This window comes from Physcomitrium patens, chromosome 1, assembly GCF_059467195.1.
Source record: "Physcomitrium patens ecotype Gransden chromosome 1, ASM5946719v1, whole genome shotgun sequence".
In the NCBI taxonomy this organism is placed as follows: domain Eukaryota; kingdom Viridiplantae; phylum Streptophyta; class Bryopsida; order Funariales; family Funariaceae; genus Physcomitrium; species Physcomitrium patens.
This window is the reverse complement of record NC_143410.1, coordinates 7,620,022-7,645,280: the sequence shown is the minus strand read 5'-3', so window position 1 is coordinate 7,645,280 and position 25,259 is coordinate 7,620,022. Positions and strand designations below refer to the sequence as shown.

Sequence of the window (25,259 nt, the reverse complement as noted above, 5' to 3'; positions counted from 1 at the left end):
GATCTTCTTTGGCAACCATATTCCTCATTTTCTTATTGTATTGCTTCTTTAGATAATTTTTAGCAATGTATTTAGATTCTATACAATAGAAGCATAATTATTATTGATAATATTAAATCTTTTATTTTTTAGTGAGAGGTTAAAATATATAATATCAAATTCCATAAATTTAGGTATTTATAAATAAGTTTTAAAAAAAATAGAATTTATTCATATAACTTAACTTATTCTTTTTTAATCAAATTTTTATTCTTATCAACTTTCAAAAATTTAATTATTACATGCAATGGCTTGAATAATATATTTTTTTTAATTAATCTATTTTTTGAATTATTCATAGAAAATCTTTGATATTGTCTTTTAACTCATATTGAATTTAATTGATAAGAATTATATCATTCCAATATACATCACAAGAAAGGTATTGGAATTGGGTAACTTATATGATAGTTGATTGTCATTCTTGTTGTAAAAATAGTTTTTTTTTCTATGCTTTTTCAATGGCTTTTTTTAAATGTAGATATAAAAAATTTCAAGAATAAATTTAGGTCATATAAAAGTTATGAATTATTTTTTAATAAAATTAAAAATCAAGAAAGAGTACTTTCAAATATAATAGTGTCTATAAATCTAACTTTAGTAAATCCATCAAAATAATGAGAAAGGTATAATCTTAATTTGAGCTTGATTTTTTGTAGAAAAATTCAAAATTTTGATCTTGTTTTATCAAACTTCTTTAGCCTTCTAATCCTTGTCTAATTCATACTTGTAGTAGCAAGACTTCTTGGATTTAATTGCAAGGTTGTTCTACTTTCTTCTCCTCATTGCACAACTTTGTAACATAGACATTTGATATCATTATTGACTTCTTTTATAAGTATAGGAATATTACTTTTATGGTTGATATTGGGACTATGTAAAAAATTTGTCATAAAAGTTTTGACAAGCTCATGAAGATTTGTAATAGTTACAAATCTATTCTTATTTTTTTTAAATGTAGCATCTATAATTTTTTCTTCTATCTTTAAAACAAATATCTTTAACCAATCTACAAATCATATTATAAGAGAGTAATCTATAATTTTTAATATAAAATAAAAATTTCCATAAAGAAGGATATTCTAATTTCTTTAAAGAAAGAAAATAAAAACACAAAAAATAAAAAACAAAACAAAATAAAAAACAAAAACAAAAGAAACAAAAAATATTAGTTTAAAGCTAAATAGTATGAAACTTTTAAAACACAAGAAAAGAAGTGCAATGATCTACTTACTTTCAAAATGAAACAAGGATATAAATCACAAGTAATAAAATCCTCAATACACTCTTATATTATTAAAAAAGAGTAGATAATTATTAAAAATTAGTATAATATTAGAATTAAAATATTATGAAATAAGACTAAAAACAAGAAAGGTATTAATAAGAGTAAAGAAGGCTTCAATCTTGCCTTTATATATACTATCTATCTATGAATTATGTAGTTACATTCTATAGGACTTCCAAAAAGTGTCCAACTTGTAAGATAAGTATATATATATATATATATATATATATATATATGCCACATGGCCAATTTATATCACTTGTGGTTTACTTGTTGACTAAGTTTTAAACCTATCAATCACATATAGACATGTATAAAGTCAAATCCACATCTATGAAGCTTTTAAAATTCTTTTTTATAAAATATTGTTAATTTTATTTACTTTTATTTATCTAAGTAATTATAAATTCTCATTATGTTTGTATTATATATATGACTAAAAAGTATAATAACTTTGCATATTTTTATAGATTGATTTTTAATACATTAATAATATATATATATATATATATTCGAAAATATATTTATATAATTAAAGAATATATAAATCATATGAAATAGTATATAGATTATACATGGAACCATAAAGATAAAACAAAACACAAACAAAGCAAGTTTTTAAAATTATAAGAAGAAGTTATGTAAGAATAACAACACTTATTTATTAAAATGACATCATAGATACTAATTCTTTTACTTAAATATTATATTTTTTATGGATACAAAATAATTTATAAGAAAATAAAAATGTTAATAATAATATTGATAAAGTAATATAATATAAATAAAAATTGTTGACTAAAGAATACTAATAAGTATTTGAAGTTTATTTTTTTATAAAATACATGATTTTAAAATATACTTTATCATCAAAATGATAATATCAAATTTATAATTTTTAAATAGATAGTTATAAAAATAAAAATAATGGTCTTTGTAAAAAATAACCAAAAATATTTTAAATGACAAATAAATTATGGGTGTATATTTATTTAAATTATAAAATACTACTAAAAAAATATTAATTTAATCTTATTTAGTATTCTATAATATATACTAAAATAAATAAATATAAAATAAAATTTTGTGCCACTCAAATTATAAAAATATCTTAGAATTATCAAATGATAATTTCATGCTAATTTACTCAATAAAATATTTGGATAAGACATTTTATAGTTTTGATTTTGAATTTATAAAAAATATATAGTATTAAAAAATTAATAATAATAATGATAATAAATCACTACCAAACACATTATTTTTTATTTTTTAAAAAATCTTTTAAATAGTTTAGCACTACATATTATTTATTTTAAAAAAAATGTCAAGTTAATTATTTCATTTAATGTCTTTTCATCATATAAAATATATATTATAATAAAAAAATATGGTGAAAGGTGTATCAATAAAAGTGGTAATTAAAACTTTCATATACATACATATGTATTTAAGAATATCAAAAATATTTATTAAAAAAAAGGTATTAAATCTCAAATTGAGTCCAAAAATCAAATAGTTCACATTTTGAAAATAACTACTAAAATCTAAGGGTCTTTGTACTTAGGGAAGAAGCTGAGAGGTCATAATCTTTAAAACTCGTGATTGGTTGAAATGAAGAAGCCTTAATGGACTATCTTTATACTTTAAAAAATTAGCTAAGATGTAGTACGATTATTCTGGATTCTTCATTGTAGTACGATCACACTTCGTCCACGCTGGACCATGAAAAACGGGGAGCAATGACGAAAGCCCTAAAACTCCCAATTTTAGAGTTCAAGGAATATGTTTTTTGTTTTTGTGGGGGTGTCTAGTAAGAGTAAGGAAATTGGACAGTGATGATGGAAGCTGTGCAACTAACTCCTCCGATGTGGACTCGCAATGGCGCTTGGAACGGGACCACTCGGTCTTGGCTGGCTGGCTGCGACATGCCGACCTCGACGCTTCGAGAATCGATGGCGGGGACAAGACAAGAAGAAAGGAGCCCACTTCGATCCACCCTTCACATCAATTCGGTGCCGAATCTGTAGCTCACATGTGGAGTTGCTACGATTCAGCCAAGCTCATCGAGTACCGCATCGAGGCGGAGCCATGAAAGCTCCTGTTGCTGCTGCTGCTGCTTCTGCAACAATCTGTTCACTGAATTGGGTTGCATTCACTTCCTCTGCACTCCCCTCACACGAGACCGCAGGAACCACAGATCGTGAGGAGGCGTTGTGAGTAGGCGGTGATCTGTGAGAGTCCAGTAGCCTTGTGGAAATAGAGAGGAAGTGTCAGGTGGATTCACGTCAGCAGCCCGCAATCTCGCGTAAGACGCTTACTGTCTCGCATCAAATTTAGCATCTAGACGTACAGGCATCGCGCTTTCATCTTGCTCTCTCTCTCTCTCTCTCTCTCTCTCTCTCACTTCTCTGTCCATCTGTCTTACGTGGGTTAAGTTAGACCGCTTGGGCTTCTTCCATTTCCTTGTGAGGAGGTTTGATGGCTGGAATTGTAGGCCATGTCCCCATGACGTGTAGTAGAATTTGATGCGTGTGGGTTGCAGGTTTGTGGGAGGTGGAGTAAGGGATGGAGGGAGAGAGGTTCAATCCAACGCCGGCGATGGACGAGGACGGCAAGGAGGCGGAAGATGGCATGTATGAGATGGCGAGAAACGAGGAGTTGCAGATGGGGGAGCAGGAGATATATCGTGATTTTGCGTCGACTTCTGGGTCAGGGTTGTCGTCGCCGCAGGAATCGACGTCAAGGAAGCTGTCAATGGAGACGGGGTCCAAGGTTCTACCTTACATGAGCCATTCTGGTGTGAATCAGGGTAGCAACACCTCGAAGACAGCTCACAATCGCGAGGATGGCTATGAGCCTGCTCAAGTGGTGCCCTACTTCGCTGGCAGTGTCGGGATTGTGTTCTTCTGCCTCTTGCTCGCAGGTGGTCTTGTGGGTTCTGTGCAGTTTCGGCTGATTGCAAGTGGTTCAGTGCTCCTCGTAGATATTTTTGAGGTCTAAAGTGACTTCTGGTGTCGAGATTTTGATCAAGCTGGAATAGGCCGCCCAATCGCTAGTTGCAAGGATGTGCTTCTCCGCTGTGGAATTTGACGCAACTGTACCTCATTTGTGTGAATTCCCTCAGCTCGAGGTTAATAGCTTTGGTATCAGTGAAGTTTTAGAATTCACAGTCCTAGAGAACGCTAGAGCATCTGAAATTGGGGTGTGTTTCGGCAGGTTGGACTTCTGGCGACGGACGTTCCATCTACAATGTAGACATTTCAGGGATTGTGGCTAACAAGGTTAAACTTCCTGATGGGCGGCACATTGCGTATGAAGAGAAAGGCGTAAGCAGGGATGTTGCGAAGATCAATATTCTTGTAGCGCATGGCTTCCTGTCCTGCCGACTTGCAGGTATTTGCGCACCTTTCCACCCAATTTTCCTTCTCTTGGGCTAGATCGTAAGTCCTATAATCCAAATCTCTCGTTTCAAGGTACACGTCTTCCCTCAGCAACAGCACCCCTCTGCAGCTCTATTCCCATGCATTTCGTCCATCTAGCATCGGTGAAATTCGCTTACCATGTGCCCTATTTGTGAAAGCAGGGATACCTGGCATAAGTGACAGGCTTCTTGAGAAGTATGCAGCGCGAGTGATCTCGTACGATCGGCCAGGAATTGGTCAAAGTGACCCGCATCCCAAGCGAAATTACAACACCTCTGCTCAGGACATGGCTTATATTGCTGATGCGCTAGGCATGGGTGACAAATTTTGGGTGCTTGGATACTCAGGTGGTGGTCCGTATGCATGGGCTGCACTTCACTACATCCCTAATCGATTGGCTGGTATGTATGCGGGCCATTACCAGGGCTTAAGCTTGTTCATATTTGACGTTCTTGTTTTCGGCTTTCGGGAGATGCATGCATTGCCATGCCGAATGTCCGCATTTAATGTTTGGACAAGATGGTTGAATGAGTGCGTGTGGCAGGAGTGGTAATGTTTGGACCTATGGGAAATCCTTACGCTACAAACATGACCAAAGAAGAAACAAAGACTATTTGGAAGCGTACCGACAGAAACCGCAGGTGGCTGTATCGCCTGGCTCGTCACTTCCCATCCTTACTTCCAGGCTTTCTGAAAAAGGGCATTGTTGGCAAACCCGTGAAGCTTATGAGACAAGTGAAGAAGTCGGTCAATCCCAAGGTGAGAAAAATCCCTTTCAGTTCTGTTTCGACCTAATTGAATGCTTCTGGAGTCCCTTAAATTGGTTGGAGGGCGGTCTGCCAGTTGCAGCTTTGAATTTTGCGCTTGCATTCTCTTTTTCGTGCGGATATGATCTTAAATGTGGGTTATTTTTGGGCAGGATTTGGCGTTGCTTGAGACGGATAAATTTGGTGAGAACTGGGAACGATCAATTAGAGAGGCTATGCGTTCTGGGGATACTAAGGCTTGGGCAGAAGATGTCATTCTTCATTGCAATGACTGGGGATATAAGCTGACAGATCTTAATCCCAAGCCAGCAAAGAAAAGTCTATTCAACCGTATCTTCTCCCTTTTTGGAGGCGCAGAACTGCCACCTTTCACTGGACCGATTCACATCTATCATGTAAGATATCCCCTCTTTCATTATACTCAATGTCTTTATGTGTAGAACCTGAGTCGTAGATCTGCCTTGTGTCAGATATGGTCTACTTGTTTACCAAATTTGCTGCGATACTGGTGTCATCTTTGTATTAAGTCCCAAATGCATTATTCTTCTACGCCAGGGGGCGGAAGATGCGTTGGTGCCACTAACCATGAGCCAGCATGCAAAGCGGATGCTCCCCCAAGTGCATCTTCACGTTTTGGAGGGACATGGTCACTTTTCCTGGTTCTGCTACTGCGACAGCTGTCATAGGGAGCTCTTCAAGGCCCTTTTCGGTGAAGTGGAAGGCTTGCACGAGTTAGAAAAATCCCCCGAACCTCAGATTCTTGCTCCTGAGGTGCCTGAAGCACCTGCATACGAAGAAAGAACAATCTCTTCTGAAGCTGCTCCTCACGAAGATCCGCATGTTGCGGAAACTATAGACACAGCTACCCTCGAAACTACTACCGAGACAGAGCCAGAAGGTGTCGATCATGTAGAGGTCGAGATAGAGCAAGACTCTTTCTCTTCCAAGGTTGAGACCACTCCCCAGGAGGCCGAAGTGGGTATTAGTGGCATTGGCGAGAGAATCCCAAAGGAAGAGTAGGTGTTGTAGAGCTGATATGGCTGAGCTGCCAGCGAAGAGGTGGTTACAGCATGGTGGAGGCATATACCTGACTACTATTGTCCATGTAGATAGGGAAATTAAATCTGTTTATAATTGCATTCTGATGTCGTTACCCTTCTGAAGTAATGAGGACATCTTAACATTGTGAGGTGGTGGTATATGTGAGCCTTGTGTGCATTCAGTCAATGTAGGGTGACTGTCATGTGCAGCCTGCAGGAACCGCCTGTTCGTGTGGGCTGTGGGAGATTTTCGTTGTCTAAAAATGTTGTCTGGCCAAGCAGGTACCCACTTCAACACAAGAGATGCCTTCAGCTGATTCAGGTATCTTCAGTATTTGGATTATCTAGGAGCATACGGAAGATTTTAACGATCTCCAGCCTCCTAGTGGCGGTAGTGGCTTGCCTCGTACAGCAGAAGTCTGGCTATGGGATTTCATGTCAGCCTCCTTAGCAAGCTCTTTATCTCGTGCAAACCTGGCGTTCAATTCATGTTTTTGTTATTGAGATGCTTTGTGTGCAATGATGTAAGTTGGTCATGGATGCAACGAACAGCTTAATTTTCCCTTCTTTTGGAACAATTGTGAACAAATGTGAATCATGCACTCCATGGTTGCGTGAACACAGCGAGTCCCTTCAGCGAGTCCCTTCAAATGTGTCCCATTAGGAACAAGTTACTTGAGATGTTTGTTTGTACATTAATATAGTGTTAACTAATTTTGATTCTATTTAACTACTTTCAGATGATTTCATGCATCATCTCTAATAGAGAAATGTAAAATTTGAATTTTCCTCTTCTTGAAAAATAAAATTGTTATTTTTGAGTCTAGGGTGTTGTGCTACCTGTTGTGTTGTTTATATTTTGTTATTTTACTTATGAAAATATGTATTTGTATATGAAAAAAGTTCAAATAATTTTTAAATGATAATAAAGCTTCTAAGAGTGTTGGCTTGGACATAATTAATACTTGTAATTAATTAGATAAGAGGAGTTAGGTAGAATTAAGTAAAAGTAGATAAATAATATAATATTTTGTGGAAAAACTTCTTAGAAACTTTATAGACACAAATTTTACTTTATATGCGTATGTAGATCATTTGTATATTAATCATATATATACATATATATATATATTTTCAAATTCAATGTTCTTACCAAAATAATGTGAATAATTATATATAAATTATGTATATAGATATAAGACTTCATTCAATTATCTTTACATAATGTATTATTAAATTTAAAGTATTTTTTTTTATATAAAATTACTGAAGTAATCCAACTCCTATATACATCTTTAGATTATAATTACTTTTTTTATACTAATTGTATTATGTACAGATCTCTAATAATGACTTTTCAAATATTTTAGTCATTTTTTGGAATTTTAATTATTTTTTAAAAAGTTAATTAATATTTAAAATTATTTATTTTTATATTTTAATATGTATTACTTTGTGAATATAATTAATAATCAACTCTAAGTAATAATTATAATTTAACATTAATATATTTATATTAGATAAATTTTATAATCAATATTAAATATAATCAATTAAAATAATCAATTAAAATAAAAACGAGATTATTTGATGGAATATTAAATTTAGTTAAAATCATGGTACCATTTAAATATCATTTTCTTTTGTAAGAAATTAGTGATTTTTGGTTTATCCTTTCATATCAAAGAATCAAATTTTGTCCTAGTAAAATAAAAGGTATTGATAATGCTTCTACAATTTTTGCTAATGCCATCATAACTTGTCATCCACTCAACATATTTCTTTAGTTTCATTTTATTCCAATCATTTTTACAAAAAAAGTTTTATTTTTTCTAAATTGTATACAAAGAAATTTTAATTTTAATTAAAAATAATAAAAAAAATAATTTCAATTAGTTCTTGTGGCACATAAAAAAAATTACAATGACATTAGTAACATCCTAAATAAATCTACTAACAAAAATTAAGAGTCACTTTTAAAAAGCTTTCTATAAAACATTTGTAGTAACCTTTTAGCAAAAAGATTACTCTATTATTGTTTTGACAACAACTAATTTGGATGATGGGTTATTTTGTGCAAAATATAAACTAAATAGTAACTATTATGGGATATTTAATTGATTGATTGGGTCTAAATCAATAACTTCTTTATAATTTTTTTAATGATGTGATTTTTTAAATTTTAAATATAATTACAATTTAAATATTTGTTTGGATATTATATATATATATATATATATATATATATAATACCTAATTTAGATACTTTTTTTGTTTCTTCGTCAAATAATGCCATATTCTTAAATTTTGTTTTTAGTTAGAAAATTTTAATTAATAAAATAAAGTCAAAGTAAACCCTCAATTTTCTTAATTTTATTTATAAATAATATAGTAGTAAAAATTTAAAAATAAAAATTTATTGTTATTAAAATTTTAAATAATATTATAATTTATATTAACAAGAAAATGATATATATATATATTAAATTTGGAAATTTTTCTTTTTATTTTTTTAATTGTCAAAATTAGAAACACCTGCAAATATTTATGTTAAAAATTGTTTAATATAAATTAGCTTAATGTTAAGATAAAATTTATGAAATATTTACAAAATTAATATTTTTAAATATATTTTTAATAACGTATTTGTATAATAGATGTATAAATGTGCAAACAATGCATACATATATGTTTTTAGGTATATATATATATATATATATATATATGCATAAGTTCTATTATTAAATTAAAAAATATCTGTATTTGTTATATTGTACTAATATATGTTATATTGTAAAATTAACATGATATCATGCTAATGTTTTATTTTATTCAAATTTACTAAGTTATTCAGTATCTATGAGATTTGTAGTATATAATTTATTAAAAAGAATATTTATATTTAGGTGTATTTACATATATACCAAAAATATTTTTTAAACTTAATTAATATTTATATTTATTAAAATTAAAAATTTATTAAAATTTTAGAAGTATAAATTTATATATATATATATATATATATCTAGCGAGAGAGAGAGAGAGAGAGAGAGAGAGAAATAGATCCAAAAATCAATTGGTAATACACATGCTTAAACAATCTTTAGATATTATTTCAAGTAGAAAAATATCAATGTGTATCAATTTATAAACAACTTTCAAACTATATAAAAATAATATTTAATATTTATATATTAAATTTTTTATTTCATATTAAAATAATATTCAATATTTACTACTATTTATTATATATACTTAGATTTTGTTAAACAAATATTAATATAATACATGTTTATATAAAAAAACTTATAATGTGTAATATGTTTGTAATAATGTCTTGATTTTTATGCTATTCTTTTCAACACTTGAATATTTATTTGATAAAGCTTAAACATTTGTAATTAGATATTATCAATTATAAATGAAAAAAACATATATAGTTGTTATTTGCTCGAGATGATCACACCTACAGGGAAAGGTATTACTTGTTTGAGGAATCTATATCCACCGAAGTATCTCAATAGCACAACGTTAGAGGAACAATAGTGAGGAGCTAAGGTATTATTACGAGGCCATTAAAATTAACAAGAACGCAATAAGGTAGAAGGATATTTAAAGGTCAGGAAAAACACAATGGAGTAGTCAAGAATTAGAACAATACTTAGTGGATCCTAGGCAATAGCACCACAAACTATAATAGTGCAGGGCCAGAGACAATGTGATTTTGACCGAGAAATAAACAATGTCTTGTTTTCTTTTCCAATCATTGTGTGTATTGCCTTTTGTCTCACATGATCTTGTCCTACGTTTGCTTGTAATCCCAAAAGCCCAAGTAACAATATTATATTTAAAGAAGAATATAATGCCAATGTTTTTTCATGCCAAAATTTGATGTGTGAGAGGATTTCTATATTTTAAATTCTAAGATTTGAACATCAAAAACACAATCTGAATTTTGATTACATTTTTTTACTGAAAGATACAAAATGTTATTACGAGTGTGCAATTATATTATTGAGTTTGGTTTATACACATTATGTGTTCTGAAAGTGATTTAAAATTTTGAAGTCTACTGTTTAGTCAAACTTAATTTAGGTATAATAAATTGAACATATACAATGCTTATACAATGTGATTATCAAAACTAAAGTTGAATAGCTAATAACGTGATAATGTTTTATACATTATTTTTATAAATATATAGTAATAGTCTAAATTGTGTTTAAAGTTTTATTTTTTCATTTTTGAAAACTTTAATTCTAAACATTGAAAATAATATTGAATCCTAAACTCTGAAACACATGTTAAAGAGGGTCATTAATGACACATGTTGACGTATTTAAGATATTATATATTGGACAATTTCACAAGAATGATATTTATTTACAGAACCTATAATATTCTTTAAAGATAAAAACAAAAAAACATACCAGCTACAAATGAAAATGAATTCTTTTAAAAAACAGTATGCATAAAAGCAATTAATGCATAGCTTTTATTTCAAATACATTTTATCATTAAATTAATTTTTTTAAAAAGAAATCAAGTTTTACTGGAAGCACAATCAATCATTGTGTTGACAAACAAGAAAGTTAATTTTGTTAGTTACAAATGAAATAAACTACTAACAATATCAAACGTGTCAAATTTGTGTGTCTACAACTACTTCAATGTAGATCATGCCAGAAAATAACATTAATCTATCTACACATTATACATCAACCAATGCTATATTAATGTTCCAACCCAATCTACTTTACTTTTATTTATTTATTTTTATTATAGTCGTAATTTTCCTTTAGGAATCTTTGCATAATTCTTGCAATTAAAGACTCAAAGTATACGGATTAAAAAAAACATGTATCAAAGGTACGGTGTATGCATACTTTCCGAAAAATATGAAAATATCCATAATGGAGAGAAATAATTTATAACAACAAAATAATGTAAAACAAAAAGCATACTTTAAAGTTCACCTGATGAAAATTTAAAGTTCGCGCTCAATAGTGACTCGAAGGCAGAGACACTGCACAGAAATCGCACGCATCGATGCCGCAAAAGCCCTAAACCTCCTCTTAGGAGAGAAACTGTCGGAGCAGGCATTGTCGTCATTTGCAGGCAGCTCGAGGGAGAGCGAGGGTTATCGCAATGGCAATGGCAAGAATAACCAAGTGAGGTGCGGGAAATGAGAGCGTGAGAGAGAGCGAGAGAGAGAGAGTGTGAGAGGAGGTCCTGTGCAGGACTTAGGGGAGGGGGGCCGTGGCGTGGAATTGCGAGGATTGCAATCTGCTGGAGAAAGGGGGTTAGAGATGGTGGCTGTGGAGCTCTATCCGTCGCAGGAGGATCTGTTTTATGAGGAGGAGATACTACGGAACCCTTACTCGCTGAAGCTATGGTGGCGCTATGTGAAGGCGCGGAGTGATGCGCCCGCAAAGAAGCGGCATGTGTTGTATGAGAGGGCGGTGCGGGCGCTGCCGGGGAGTTACAAGTTATGGCATGCGTATTTGAAGGAGAAGGTGGATGGGGTGAGGGGATTGTCGCTCTTGCATCCTCGATATGAAGACTTGAATAATACGTTTGAGAGGGCTTTGGTGACCATGCATAAGATGCCGAGGTTGTGGATTATGTATTTGCAAACCCTAACGGAGCAGAAGCTGTTGACGCGCACGCGGAGGACATTTGATCGGGCGTTGTGCGCGCTGGCTGTCACGCAGCACGACCGGATTTGGGAGATTTATTTGAATTTCGTGTCGCAGCAGGGAGTGCCGGTGGAGACCTCGTTGAGAGTGTATAGACGGTTTTTGAAGTATGACCCGACGCATGTCGAAGATTTCATTGAGTTTTTGCAGATGTCGGAGCTGTGGCAGGAGGCCGCTGAGAGGTTAGCTCAGGTGCTCAATGACGAAACTTTTTACTCTCGTCAAGGGAAAACAAGGCATCAGCTCTGGTTGAGTCTTTGCAAGCTGCTTACCACGCACACGAAGGATGTTTCTGGTCTACAAGCCGATGCTATTATTCGTGGTGGAATTCGTCGATTCACAAACGAGGTTGGTCGCTTGTGGACGTCACTTGCAGACTATTACATTAGGTGTGGATTGTTCGAGAAAGCCAGGGACGTATTTGAAGAAGGAGTGATGAGTGTGGTGACTGTGAGGGACTTCAGCATTGTTTTTGATGCCTACTCGCAATTTGAAGAGAGTATTTTAGCCGCCAAAATGGAGCAATCGACTTTGGATACTGATGATAGACAGGAAGAAGAGGGAGACGAGTCTACACAAGATCCTCACCGATTAGTGTCGTTTGAGAAATGGATAGAGAAGTCGTTCTGGCTCAATGAAGAAAACGACGTCGACTTGCGCCTTGCTCGGTTAGAGAACCTAATGGAGAGGCGACCCGAGCTGGTGAGCAGCGTGCTTTTGCGACAAAATCCGCACAATGTACATGAGTGGCATAAGCGAGTAAAGCTATTTGCTAATAATCCATCCAAGCAAGTATTAACTTTTACGGAGGCTGTTAGGACAGTGGATGCTATGAAAGCAGTCGGAAGGCCTCACACACTATGGGTGGCATTTGCTAAGCTGTATGAGTCTCATGCGGATGTCGTGAATGCTAGAGTCATTTTCGAGAAGGCAGTAATGGTTAATTACAAGGCAGTGGACGACCTAGCCATCGTATGGTGTGAATGGGCTGAGATGGAGCTTCGGCACAAAAATCTTAAGGGTGCACTGGATTTGATGCAGCGCTCTACAGCTGAGCCATCTGTTGCTATCAAACGTAAAGGTATATTGTCCTTGTTCTTGTTCTGTTGGTGCTACCTACTTGCGTAGATGAACGTAATATTTCATTCACTGACTGCTCGTCATTTTTTCTATTTGTTTTTGTTTTTTTTTTGCAGTGGCTGAGCTGGGGGAAGAGCCGGTACAGCTGAAATTGCACAAGTCTCTAAGGTTGTGGGAATTCTATGTCGACTTGGAGGAGGGCTTGGGTACTTTGGATAGTACCCGCAAGATTTACGAGAGGATTTTTGACCTCAGAATCATTACTCCAAAAATTGTCCTGAATTATGCTGCCCTACTAGAGGTAACAGTCTGCTTCTTTAGTGAATAGCCATCGAGACTCCATGCATTGCGTGAGTGATTCCTTCCTGTCGACTGTTTCTGCCCAATTATGTTGGTTTCAATCCAATCTCATCAAATTTGTAAGTATGAGACTAACATCTTCTACATTCACTGCTCTGCAGGACAACAAGTTCTTCGAAGATGCTTTTAAAGTTTACGAGAGAGGAGTACAAGTATTCAAATATCCCCATGTTCGCCCTATCTGGTCCATGTATCTAAATAAATTTGTAAGCCGCTATGGAGGGAAAAAATTGGAACGTGCACGAGATTTGTTTGAGCAGGCTTTGAAAGAGGTACATGAATTCATTTTTTTGCACATGTATCAGTTTCTGTAAACACGCTTATTATGTCGTTTTAATTTGTTTTATATATATATGTGTGCGTGTGCGTGTGCATGTGTGTGTATAAAATGGCCATATCGTCCTAACGAGGCTTTGATCTTTCGATTTTTACAGCTTTTAAGCTTTGAATTGGTTTGTAGGTGCCCGAGGCAGATGCTAAACCTCTGTATCTACAATATGCAAAATTGGAAGAGGATCATGGGCTTGCTAGACATGCACTAGCTGTGTATGAGCGTGCTACAAAAGCTGTTGAAGAACACGAGAAATTAAGTATCTATGATATTTATATTGCACGAGCGGCAGAATTTTTTGGGTTACCCAGGACTCGTGAAATCTACGAGGTATGTTCAGTTTGGTAGCCTGCTGTGGTTTGTAGTATTGCGATCTGACCATCGCTGTGTGCGTGCGAAAGAATAGTAGATTACGAGCAGAATGTGCTTTCAGTTGAATTAAGTGCAACTATTGGGATGTTATCGTATATTTTGTTGGGCGTGGTACTAATAAGATTTGATATTACGATTGTGGTGTGAATCGCAGCATGCAATTGAGTCTGGTCTACCCGACAAGGATGTTAAAACCATGTGCATTAAGTATGCTGAGCTTGAGCGGAATTTAGGAGAAATAGATCGGGCTCGAGCGATTTATGTGCATGCATCGCAATCGGCAGACCCACGTTCAGACACAGAGTTCTGGAGTAAGTGGAATGACTTTGAAGTTCAACATGGTAATGAGGACACTTTCCGAGAGATGTTACGCATCAAGAGAAGTGTGACTGCTAGTTACAGCCAGGTGGGGATATTTTACCTTCTGTTTTTTTTTGGTTAGCGTTTTGGTTGGGCTGTATATTTGTGTGTTAATGTTACGGATCGATTGAATGGAGAAAGTGTTGAGTCAGCTGACAATTTCTGTGTCCTGTTTCTATGATGTACAGATGCACTTTATTCTTCCCGAGTATCTCATGCAGAGGGAAACTGGGAAGGTTTCAATGGAGGAAGCTGTAGATGCTCTAGCAGGAGCAGGCATTTCCCGTGATGATGGAATGGCTGCGCTGGAGAAAGAAATGGCTTCTTCTGCTGGAAAAGATGGCATGAAGGCTTTGGGTTTTGTCAGTGCTGGAGTGCAGTCACAGACTGATGGTGGGGCAGGTCTTGAGAGGGACAGGAAGGATGCAAACGATGAAGAGATTGGGCTAGAGGATGAAGAGGAAGAAGAGGATGCAGGCGTAGATGTGGCTGAAAAATCTGTTCCTGATAGTGTGTTTGGAAACCTGGCACAGGTAAAGCATGCAGGCGAGAGTAACGAGAAAGGGGAGAAGAGAGAATTTGCAGATGCTGAGCCATTGGGTGCAAAAGAAAGGTTCAAAAGACAAAAGAAAACAGTAGATTAGACTTAGTGCTATCGACTGTTTCATCTTTTTTTTATATGGCTGTTAGGTAGCACATGACACCACTGTGTCCAAATGTAATTTTGGCTTTGTAGTGATGCATTCTGAATACGCTATCGAGTGGACTCTTTCTTCGGCCATATTTTCTGGCAAGCTTTTTATATAAGAAGAAACCTCTCATTCCAGACCTGGATGCATTTTTGACTGCGAGCTCCAACCAGTAAGTTTGCGGGCTTCTCTTACAGTCTTATTATCGACCCTTAATTTCGCTACTGTCTTTGCTCTTCGAGCAAATACTTGAACTACTTCTACAGTTTACTTACTAAGCTTTACAATGATCTACAATTGTGTAGCTCGTCTTCGCCATATTTCAGACATTTAATTTTTCCGCTAATTGATGTGTGTTTTGGCGCAGTTATGGCACACTCATATGGACGAGAAATTCGAAACAACTCATCAATCAGGAATTTGTCTATCTGTGCGAGGGTGACCTGACTTGGGCTAATGTAACACAAGCACGTGTGTCAAGATTTACTGAGTATTTTTCCAACAGTGTTTCTGGAGTTTGGGTTGCGCGGGGTGTCAAATGCAAGAGTATATTGTCCTTAATCGTGGTAAAGATTGAATGACGATCATTCTGATCACCACGGATGATAAGATTGATTTTCGTTTATCTTTGGAGCAAAGGTTTTCATTTTCAGTTTAAGAGTTGTCTCTGGAAGTCTTAGCATGCTGCGGTAGTAGATGGAGGAGAAATAGTTTTCTCCGTTTCTAGAATATCAATACGAGATTACGGGAAGAAATGAATGCAAAGTGTATGACCCCTCTTTGCGTCTTGTGGTCATACGAAGTGGTAGTGTGGGTTATTAGGTTTTCTTGTGCCTCTCGCTTTTGTTAACTTCAGAAATATTGTGGTTGGGAGGATCGTACAGTTGCATCCTTTTGCTGCCGAACGTCTATAAACTTAGCGAAATTGGTTTATTTAGAAACAATCCGAATATGCATGTATTAGCTTCTGCATTATTGGAGTTGTGGATGTCGATCTGATCACTGAAATTCCTTAAATTTAATCTCCTGCAAATAATAATCTGTGCGATGTCCCAACCTAGGGACAAACTTAAAAGAAAAGGTCATTCATGAGTGTCGGTTTTCACTGTCTGTGTTTCTTCCTAATGCAGACTTACTGTTACCCTAACAGTAGACTGGTACACATAGAACCTCAAATTAAAATAGTATAAGTGTTGTGAGTAGAATTTTGCGAAAGTTTCATACATACACATGGTATTTAATGATAATATCATCATTGCTTTATATTGTAACATGCTTGTAATTTTACTGATAACTTTGATGGTAAGAACATCATACGAACAAGTTCATACCGTAGAAATCCTCAAGTCTTGCAGGTTCCAGTCTTAGGATCTTTTATCTTACCTGATTGACCAGCTTCAAGCTTTTTACTGTGTTCAGGGGTTATCACTTGGTACTCCAGTATTTTCCAGCCGGATCTCTCCAATGGTCCACCAACTCACATATATATGATTCGCTTTCAACAACCTAGTTCAGTCTTATATGTTATAATGTAAATAGTTACACAATGACATAGGTAGTTTTGGTACTTGAACACTATATATATATATATATATATATATTTATCTGTGTGTGTGTGTGTGTATAAACATTCATACACCTTTTTTTAAGTGAAGGTGGTTTATGCTTACTTGAAGAATTTGGAGTTTTGATTAACAATAATTAGTATTGGTAAGAAGGTGCTTTTATCATGATTATGTTGCATCATTGGTAAGTCTGGAACTATTGGATAAAGACATGGAATTGTTTTAGGTGGTGGACTTGTTCTAGAGACAAGCCAGATGTTATTTAAAAAATTAATGAAATATTATAATTAGATATGGTAAATAATATTGGGATATTGATTGGACAATAATTTAATTCATGCACAATGTATGCAAAGATTTTGAAGTTAAATTTTTTTCTAGATTTTGGTGGTAATATTAACTAAGCTTAAAGGAGTTATAAATTACATTTTCTTTTCTTTTGAGACCATACATAATCTCATAAATGATAATTTTGATACTATATATATATATATATATATATAAGTAGGAAAATGTTAAAATGACCTATCCATTTACTAAATTGACCCACCCTATATTGGGGAATAAGGAGGGTCAATATGAGAGCTAGAAATGAGGGTGGGATTAGAATGACAAAGGCTAGGAATGAGGGGGATTAGAATGACAAAGGCTAGGAATGAGGGGGATTGGAATGAGGGCTATGATTGTAATTATGGTTTTTGGAGATGATCCATTTTTCTAGTGATGATTGTGATAGGTTGGATAAATTTAGTAAATGGGTGAGTCATTTTAACATTTCTCTCTCTCTCTCTGTGTATATATATATATATATATATATATGAGTTAATAAGCAATGCATAAATAAAAACAAGATATGAACATGTTATAATTTGTTGAATTATAATCCAAGTTACAAACTAATATAAACCAATGATGCTCATAAATACATTTATTGGTTATGAAATATATTAAAAATTCACATTAAAAATCTTTAAACTTCAATTCTTAAAATGTATATATAATAATTAAATTTTAATAGAACTAAATCAAGGTGCTTATGATATATAAAATTTTAGTTTAAATTTTAATTATGCATAAAGGATTTGAATTATATATATATATATATATATATATATATATATATGTATAAAATTTCGAGTAAATTTATTGATATACTTTTTTGCACAATGATTTGCAATGTACCATACACAATAATAGTTTATAACTTTATACATCATATAAGTAATGTTCTTATGCAATTTTTTAAATATACAAGTATAACAATGAAAATATCAAATTTCATTTTGATGTATACACTTCAAATATGCATTTATTTACAGCTTAAGTAAATCATGAAGTAATTCAAACATTAATTATAAGCAATTTAACACAATCTTTGAAAATTATAATATTTGTATTAGATACATATTTTTATTTGAAGTGGAACATTATGAAATTTATTATTACAATAATATTCATATTCTTATGCATCTATTTAAGTAAAGTAAAAATTGATTCCATCAAACCATTAGTTTCTACATCCCTATAGTTGTCAAGGGGTTATTTGCATTATTCAACTTAAGATAGTCACACTTTCCCTTATGGATACTGGCTAGAAAAATCATAAACAAATCCACTTCAACCGAATAAGAAGAACTGCAAACATATTAAATGACTGGAATTGGAGGAATTTTCAAGATGTCCAAGGAGAGGAAGTTGTAGATAAAAACTACGTGAAATATGGCATGGCAAAAACAATTGATTAAGGAGTTGTATTTCTGGCTATGTCAGAGATGCTTATGAGATGGTAACCCATGAAGTTGCCGATTGAGCCAGGTATCATTGGTTAGAACATGTAATCGTATACTTGAAGTCAATTGAAAGCCTCTTCCAGTATTTCCAAAAAGTCGATACGTCGTTACTCTCAACAACAGAAACGTTTGCGAAGAATTGGAATTGCAAATAGTAGGAGAAACCAACTTCAAATGGGTGAGCCTTGAATACATGAATCAATTCTATTACAAGGGGTTGGCAGTAATGCCATGGGTCCTGAATTCTACAGTTTGTATTTTTTTACAAGACAGGAAATTATGCAACTAAGCAGCAAGACTATAATCGTGAGATACAAAACCAGTGGTCGCTTCAATCCTTGATAAATAAAACAAGCGGAATAGCTCTTTTAAAATTATTACAGATGCCTTAACCTGGGAAACACCTCAATAATCCGACGACATCCTCGAAGTCCAATACATCAAGCCACTGCAAGACATTGATAGCAAAAATGTAATTAGGTATGAAGCTAAGAAATCCGATTGACTCAATATAACATGTGAATTATTTAATGTTTGTGTTCTTGCAATGTCCACAACCATGTTGGTCTAAATCGCTACATGCTTGAAAGAATTTTAATCAAAATAATAACCCTTTCAGATTATGTGTTACCTGCAAAGGCATAAAAAGCATTGCAAGACCCCAGCTATGCCCGTCCATGTAGATGGAGTGGTAGGAAGCAAAGCATCTTGCACCAGCATACCCACAGAGCCCGCCAACGAGGTAAATGCAATGACATAAGCTAGGAACAGCCACGTTCTTGACCTGGAAACAGGAAATCAAACGAACATTAAGGACACCATTAGAATCTCAAAACTCACACGTCTTCAGAACTCCCAGAATCCCATTCTTAACAAGAAAAAATATTTTTCATCTTCTGTACATCTTCTTCCTCTGCGACTGCAAACCCAGGAGTTCGAAGCTTAATAGACATAGTTTAAGTACTGTGGGACACGATGCTTATATATAATGTGCAGTAGCCTAAATCCCACAAAAGCGCTCATTCATATGTTGCCCAACAAGAACTCATCCCCAGTACTGAACATATTATTGTAGATATCCCACGTTTCCTCCAAAAAATATTAAATTTCTAGCTGATGATGGTTGAATGAACCCCCTCAAGCCTTATAATCCTAGAATAGTCACCAAAGGAGCAGGAATTTGAAGATCTAGACACTTAAGGGCAGGGGAGTTCCAAAATATCGTACTCATGAGGCCTCATCTTTACACTCCTCAACTCCGAGTGGGGAATCACTGTAGCTATTCTCCAAAAGCTTCTAAGAGTACTTACCGACAGCCGTCGTTGTCATCAAAAGGTGAATAGTCCGTCAGCTCATCTCTACGCACACCATTGAACATCAATGCCGCAATTGTTGCGAATATTCCTGCAATGATGCACTTCTCTCATTCAGAATCCAAGAATTAAAAACTCGAAAGATCCTCAAAACTCGCGGATTAAAACTGCCTAAAGACAACACCTGATTCTCATTACTTCTCTGTACTTCCTTGCACACTGCTTCCTCAAATGGATTTGATACCGAATCTAATCCAGAAGCCCAAGCTAGAAGGACCTTAGTTCAATCGCACTCCTGAAACCCATCCAATCAGGAATTACAGATCATCCATATCCTTGGTAATTACTCAGCTCTCAAATACTTAACCCTATAGTGTTCAAAATCTCGAACTGGAAGGGTAATTCATCATGTAGACATCCTCTCCTCTACGAAATCCAGCCGAGCAAATACAGACAGGAAAGAAGAAGAAGAATACGAAGAAGAAGACAAAAAACATGACCAGGTCGTACATTAAACTCCAAAACAGCTCGTCAAGAAATTCGCAAAAGTTGACAACTCCAAAACCTAAAACCGGCATCTCATATACGACTATCCCCACAAACCCACAGAATCAAATCTTCATAGAACCGGACACATGCAATCCCAATCCCAATCCCAATCCATCGACGCACCCCAATTCTTAGAATACGTAAGGCGGGGAGAATGAAACCCTAATTCGTGCACGTCGAGAGAGAAGAGGCGAAGTGGATGTACCAGGGAGGTAATGGAGGAAGGGGACTCGGATGTCGCTGCACACCACGGCGTCCACCCAGAACCACCACGCCCCTCCGAAGACAGCCCCGGCGAGGCCAGGACCCAGCATGGTCCAGAGCTCCTGCAAACCCATGATTATTCCTCAATCAATCAAGCAATCATTCGGCAGACAGGCAATCTGTGGCTCTAGCGATTGACTGCGTTGCCGAGGTTCTGAGAGGCAAATTCGTCTTGACAATCACCGAACCATTCGAAGCCGGGCTTCGCACCGAGGAAGCTCTGCTGACGCCGCTCCCCCTCCTTTGTGCAGGCCCCTCTTGCGTGTGCTTCGAGGGTGCCCATCGGATGGATGAATAGTTTCGTGCGTTTATAATTTGGATGAATTCTGATTTGATGACATATGGTGGATGGATGAACGTCCTCGGTGATTAATATCACCACTGAACCATCGAAAACAATTCAGTGCCAATCAACAAATTGGTTTGCTGAAAGGCAAGACGTAATATATATATATATATATATATATATATAATGTTTTGATGATTGCGTATTGAAAACGGGGAAGTCTGTTTATGGGGATTTTTTTTTGATAAACTTGGTTGAAAAAATGTGTGAATTTGTATTCTGTTACAATAGGATAGTGTTATTTACTGAAGTATGCAACCACAGATGCACATGAAGGTCTAATTGATGATCGTTGAAAATAGATAAACTACTGACTTATTTCTTGTGATGCGTACTAAATATTTACGGAATAAAAGTAGTTTACTTGTAGTACTTCTATCGTAATTCAACAGAATTGCATGCTAAAATCTTTTCAGTAAGATGAATTTTGGTCTGTAGTACACAGAACGAACCACATTGAACTAGAAAATACAATAGAATTTATTTCTCTTATCAATCTACACATTACTGAGTCACAGGGAAGAAGACGCTATCTGGCAGATGAAGAAAGTTGCAAGTGTACAGAACACAAATGATGCCAAGACTATGGCCTCAATATGCTGAAATTCCTAGGGACCAAGCCAACTGCCAAACATATAACTAATGTGCGTCCAGACGCAATATATATTCACAAAATGTGAAAAATTACAGTTCCCTCAATATCCTACAAACACTACTATAATCACAAACGATAGTGTGTTAAGTACTGATTAAAAGAGCAGTAAGGAGCAATTCAAGTTTAAGTAAAAGACCAGATTTTCCAAACACTAATATTTTCTTATGTTGAAGGATGAGCATGAAATGGAGCAGTTCACAAATATTTAAATAATCAATGCCAGAGAGTCCAATGAAGAAATCTGAAACACAATTCTTGACATTTTTAGCTCTCATGCATTGCTTTGCAAGAGACAATATAGTAATGATCAGATAAAGTTGGTTAGCTAGATGCAGGGTCCCTCTGCAAAGCTCATGAGCTTTTTAAGCTAAAGTGAATGGATAAAGGTAGAAAAGCCTTTAGTTGAGCAGTTTACAAACTGAATCACAATGCTTCCATGTTTCTTCATTGGAATTACTACAGCAATAGAGACAATAATCTCCATATCCATTCTACAAGTTGTTAAGTGTAAAATCATAAAATGTCAATAAATGTAAGATAAGTAAATGCTAAAAGAAAATAAAAATTATAACTTGATAAATCAAAGTAGTACTAAATTGAAATAAATAGTTTAGTTTTTTAGTACTCATTTTTTTCTTAAAGAGAGCAAATCACCTTTTTTTGTGAAAATTTTCATTTAATATTAGATGTTGCAGATTACCTTCTTCTAATTTGACTTGTGGATTTACAAAGTTGTTTGAAATAGAAGAAAAAATTATGGATGTTGTACTTAACAAAAATAAAAATAGATTTGTAACTATTGCAGATCTTCATGAGCTTGTTAATACTTGTAGGATAGAAATTTCACACATTACCAATACCAACCATAAAAATATTATTCTTACACCTATGGAAGAAGTTTAGAGTCCATACCAAAAAGTTGTGTAGTTGAGAGAAGTAAGTAGATTAAACTTAAAACCAAATTTAAGAAGTCTCATTTCTACAAGCATAGGGAGGACAAGGATTAGTATGCCTAAGAAGTTTGATGGAAGAAGATCAAAATTTCAAGGATTTTTGCAACAAGTTAAGTTATATTTAAGGTTGCATTCTTTCTAATATTTCGATGGATTTACTCAAATTGGGTGCATAGATGCACTTCTTTTTAGAAGTGCTCTCTTATGATTTGCACCTTTGAGAAAAAAATATTCACAATTCTTTTATGATTTGAATTTATTCTTAAAAGTGTTTACAATCACATTTGGAGAAAGTGATTGAGAAAGAGTAGTAGAGATCAAGCTCTTATTTTAACGAAAAGGATTAAGGTCAGCTACCATATATGTTGCTGAATTCTAAAACCTCACTTATAATATGGATTGAAATAACAAAGCCCTTATCAATTAATTTCAATATGAATTAAAGGATAATTTCAAAGATTTGTTATTAACAATATCAAAAGTAGATTCTTTAAAATAATTTATTGCTTAAGCCATTGTATGCAATAATTGACTATTTAAAAGATATAAAGAACAAAAATTTGGTTGGAGAAGAACAAATCAAGTAATGATGGTAGCTCCTAAGGTTTCTAAAATTTATTTGTTAAGGTTGAAACTAATACAAATTGATATAATATATTTTAAATCTCTTATTAAGTAAGTAAAGACTTGATGTTATTAAGAGGATTTGTACTTATATTGTAGAAAAACTATGTTCATTGCTCAACATTGTCTAAAGAAGCAATATAATCACAAAATGAGGAGCATGGTTGCCAAAGAAGACAATTTGTCAAAAAATGAGTTTCTTCAGCTATAATAAAGATTTTATGGCTAGAATCATGTATAACATCTAGTAAAGGTTTAATTCTCTCTTCAGATCCTTCACTTTGTTTTACAATAGATGCAGATTTAGGACCTAATGATCACAAAGTCTTTGCATTATTAGATTTAAGAGCCTCAAATTGTTTTATAGACAAAAGATTTGTTAAAAAATAAGAAATAAATTTAGTCAAGAAAATTAAACCCATACATGTAAAAGTCATAGATTGAAATTTATTATCTTTTAGAGATATTATCCATGAGACTATTTATTTAGATGAAACAACTAAAGATCATAATAACATAGTGATATTTAATTTGATAAGATCTTCTCATAACTTGATTATTTTAGGATTATTGTGATTAAAAAAAATATAATCCTAAAATAGATTGAATTTCTTACAAACTTGATTTTTTTTTGTAATTTAATCCAAAATTTTGTTATTCACGTAGAAATATATAAGTTTACTACATCCAAATTCTTATTGATAGGTATGAGAGCTTTTATACATGTGATAAAAGAAGGATCATCTTTTGCTATATATGCCACACTCATTTTTAATGGTATAATGATATTAAGTAGTATTCTTAGTCAATATCAAGATTTGAAGAATATTTTTGAGAGGAGAAATGTAAATATTTTTCTATAATAATGACCTTATGATTGTTCAATTGAGCTTTGAAAAAGAGATCAATCTCTATTTGCATCAATATATCACAAAATAAGTTGGTTGTATTAAAAGAATATAGTAACAAGTATTTGGCTAAAAACTTCATATACCACTTAAAATCTCCAATAAGAGCTCTTATCTTATTTGTAAAGAAAAAAAGATAGATCTTTGCAAATGTGCTTAAATTATCAAGGATTTAACAAGATCACCATCAAAATAGGTATGATTTATATTTAATTTCAAGAATTTTTGACCAACTCAATTAAGTAAAGATTTACAAAAAAATAGATCTATGAAAAATATATAACTTGATCTACATCAAAAAAGAGATAAATGAAAGACTATTTTTTGAACTAAGTATAAATATTTTTAATATAATGTCATGCCTCTCGGACTCCTGAATATATTAGTTGCTTTTCAATATCTTATGAATGATATTTTTGTGATTTTTTTTTATGATTTTATTATTTGTTATTTAAATGATATTTTAATTTATTCTAAGAACACAAAGAAATATGAACTTTACGTTCATCATGTATTATAAAAACTTAGAGATGTAAGATTATATGCAAAAATGAAAAAGTGTATATTTCACACTACTTAAGTTGACTTTTTAGGATACATTATTTCCAACAAAGGTCTTATGATGGATTTCAAGAAGGTTCAAACTATTATAGATTGAAAGATTTCAAAATCAATTAATGATGTGCAATGTTATTTGAAATTTTTTAATTATTATTGAATCTTCATTAATTTACTTTTTAAAGTTGTAGTTCCTCTTAGATGTTTGACTTGTAAACACAAACTTGAGTGGAGCAAAAAAGCTCAAGCATCTTTTGAAGCCTTAAAGTAAACTTTTATTGGTG

General features: G+C 33.7%; 3 protein-coding genes across 3 annotated transcripts; 2 read left to right on the top strand and 1 right to left on the bottom strand.

Moving 5' to 3' along the window:
• The first annotated feature begins 3,130 nt into the window (after window positions 1–3,130).
• LOC112289798 (uncharacterized) lies at window positions 3,131–6,705 on the top strand. The gene is made up of 7 exons (XM_024535407.3): window positions 3,131–3,635; window positions 3,873–4,253; window positions 4,547–4,723; window positions 4,914–5,153; window positions 5,297–5,511; window positions 5,672–5,914; window positions 6,075–6,705. The coding sequence occupies exons 2-7, from the start codon at window positions 3,896–3,898 to the stop codon at window positions 6,537–6,539; spliced, it is 1,698 nt and encodes a 565-aa protein (XP_024391175.1). The 5' UTR covers window positions 3,131–3,635; window positions 3,873–3,895; the 3' UTR covers window positions 6,540–6,705.
• A 4,900-nt stretch (window positions 6,706–11,605) lies between these two features.
• Window positions 11,606–16,394, top strand: LOC112286419 (uncharacterized). The gene is made up of 7 exons (XM_024528290.3): window positions 11,606–13,339; window positions 13,455–13,639; window positions 13,800–13,970; window positions 14,159–14,359; window positions 14,556–14,807; window positions 14,950–15,622; window positions 15,818–16,394. Exons 1-6 carry the CDS (start codon window positions 11,869–11,871, stop codon window positions 15,403–15,405), a joined length of 2,736 nt encoding a protein of 911 aa, XP_024384058.1. The 5' UTR covers window positions 11,606–11,868; the 3' UTR covers window positions 15,406–15,622; window positions 15,818–16,394.
• Window positions 16,395–18,957: 2,563 nt separating this feature from the next.
• Window positions 18,958–21,135, bottom strand: LOC112279010 (uncharacterized). Its single transcript, XM_024513043.3, has 4 exons — window positions 20,873–21,135; window positions 20,116–20,209; window positions 19,437–19,589; window positions 18,958–19,253 (listed from the first exon to the last, which is right to left on the bottom strand). Exons 1-4 carry the CDS (start codon window positions 21,003–21,005, stop codon window positions 19,211–19,213), a joined length of 423 nt encoding a protein of 140 aa, XP_024368811.1. The 5' UTR covers window positions 21,006–21,135; the 3' UTR covers window positions 18,958–19,210.
• Between the last annotated feature and the right edge of the window lie 4,124 nt (window positions 21,136–25,259).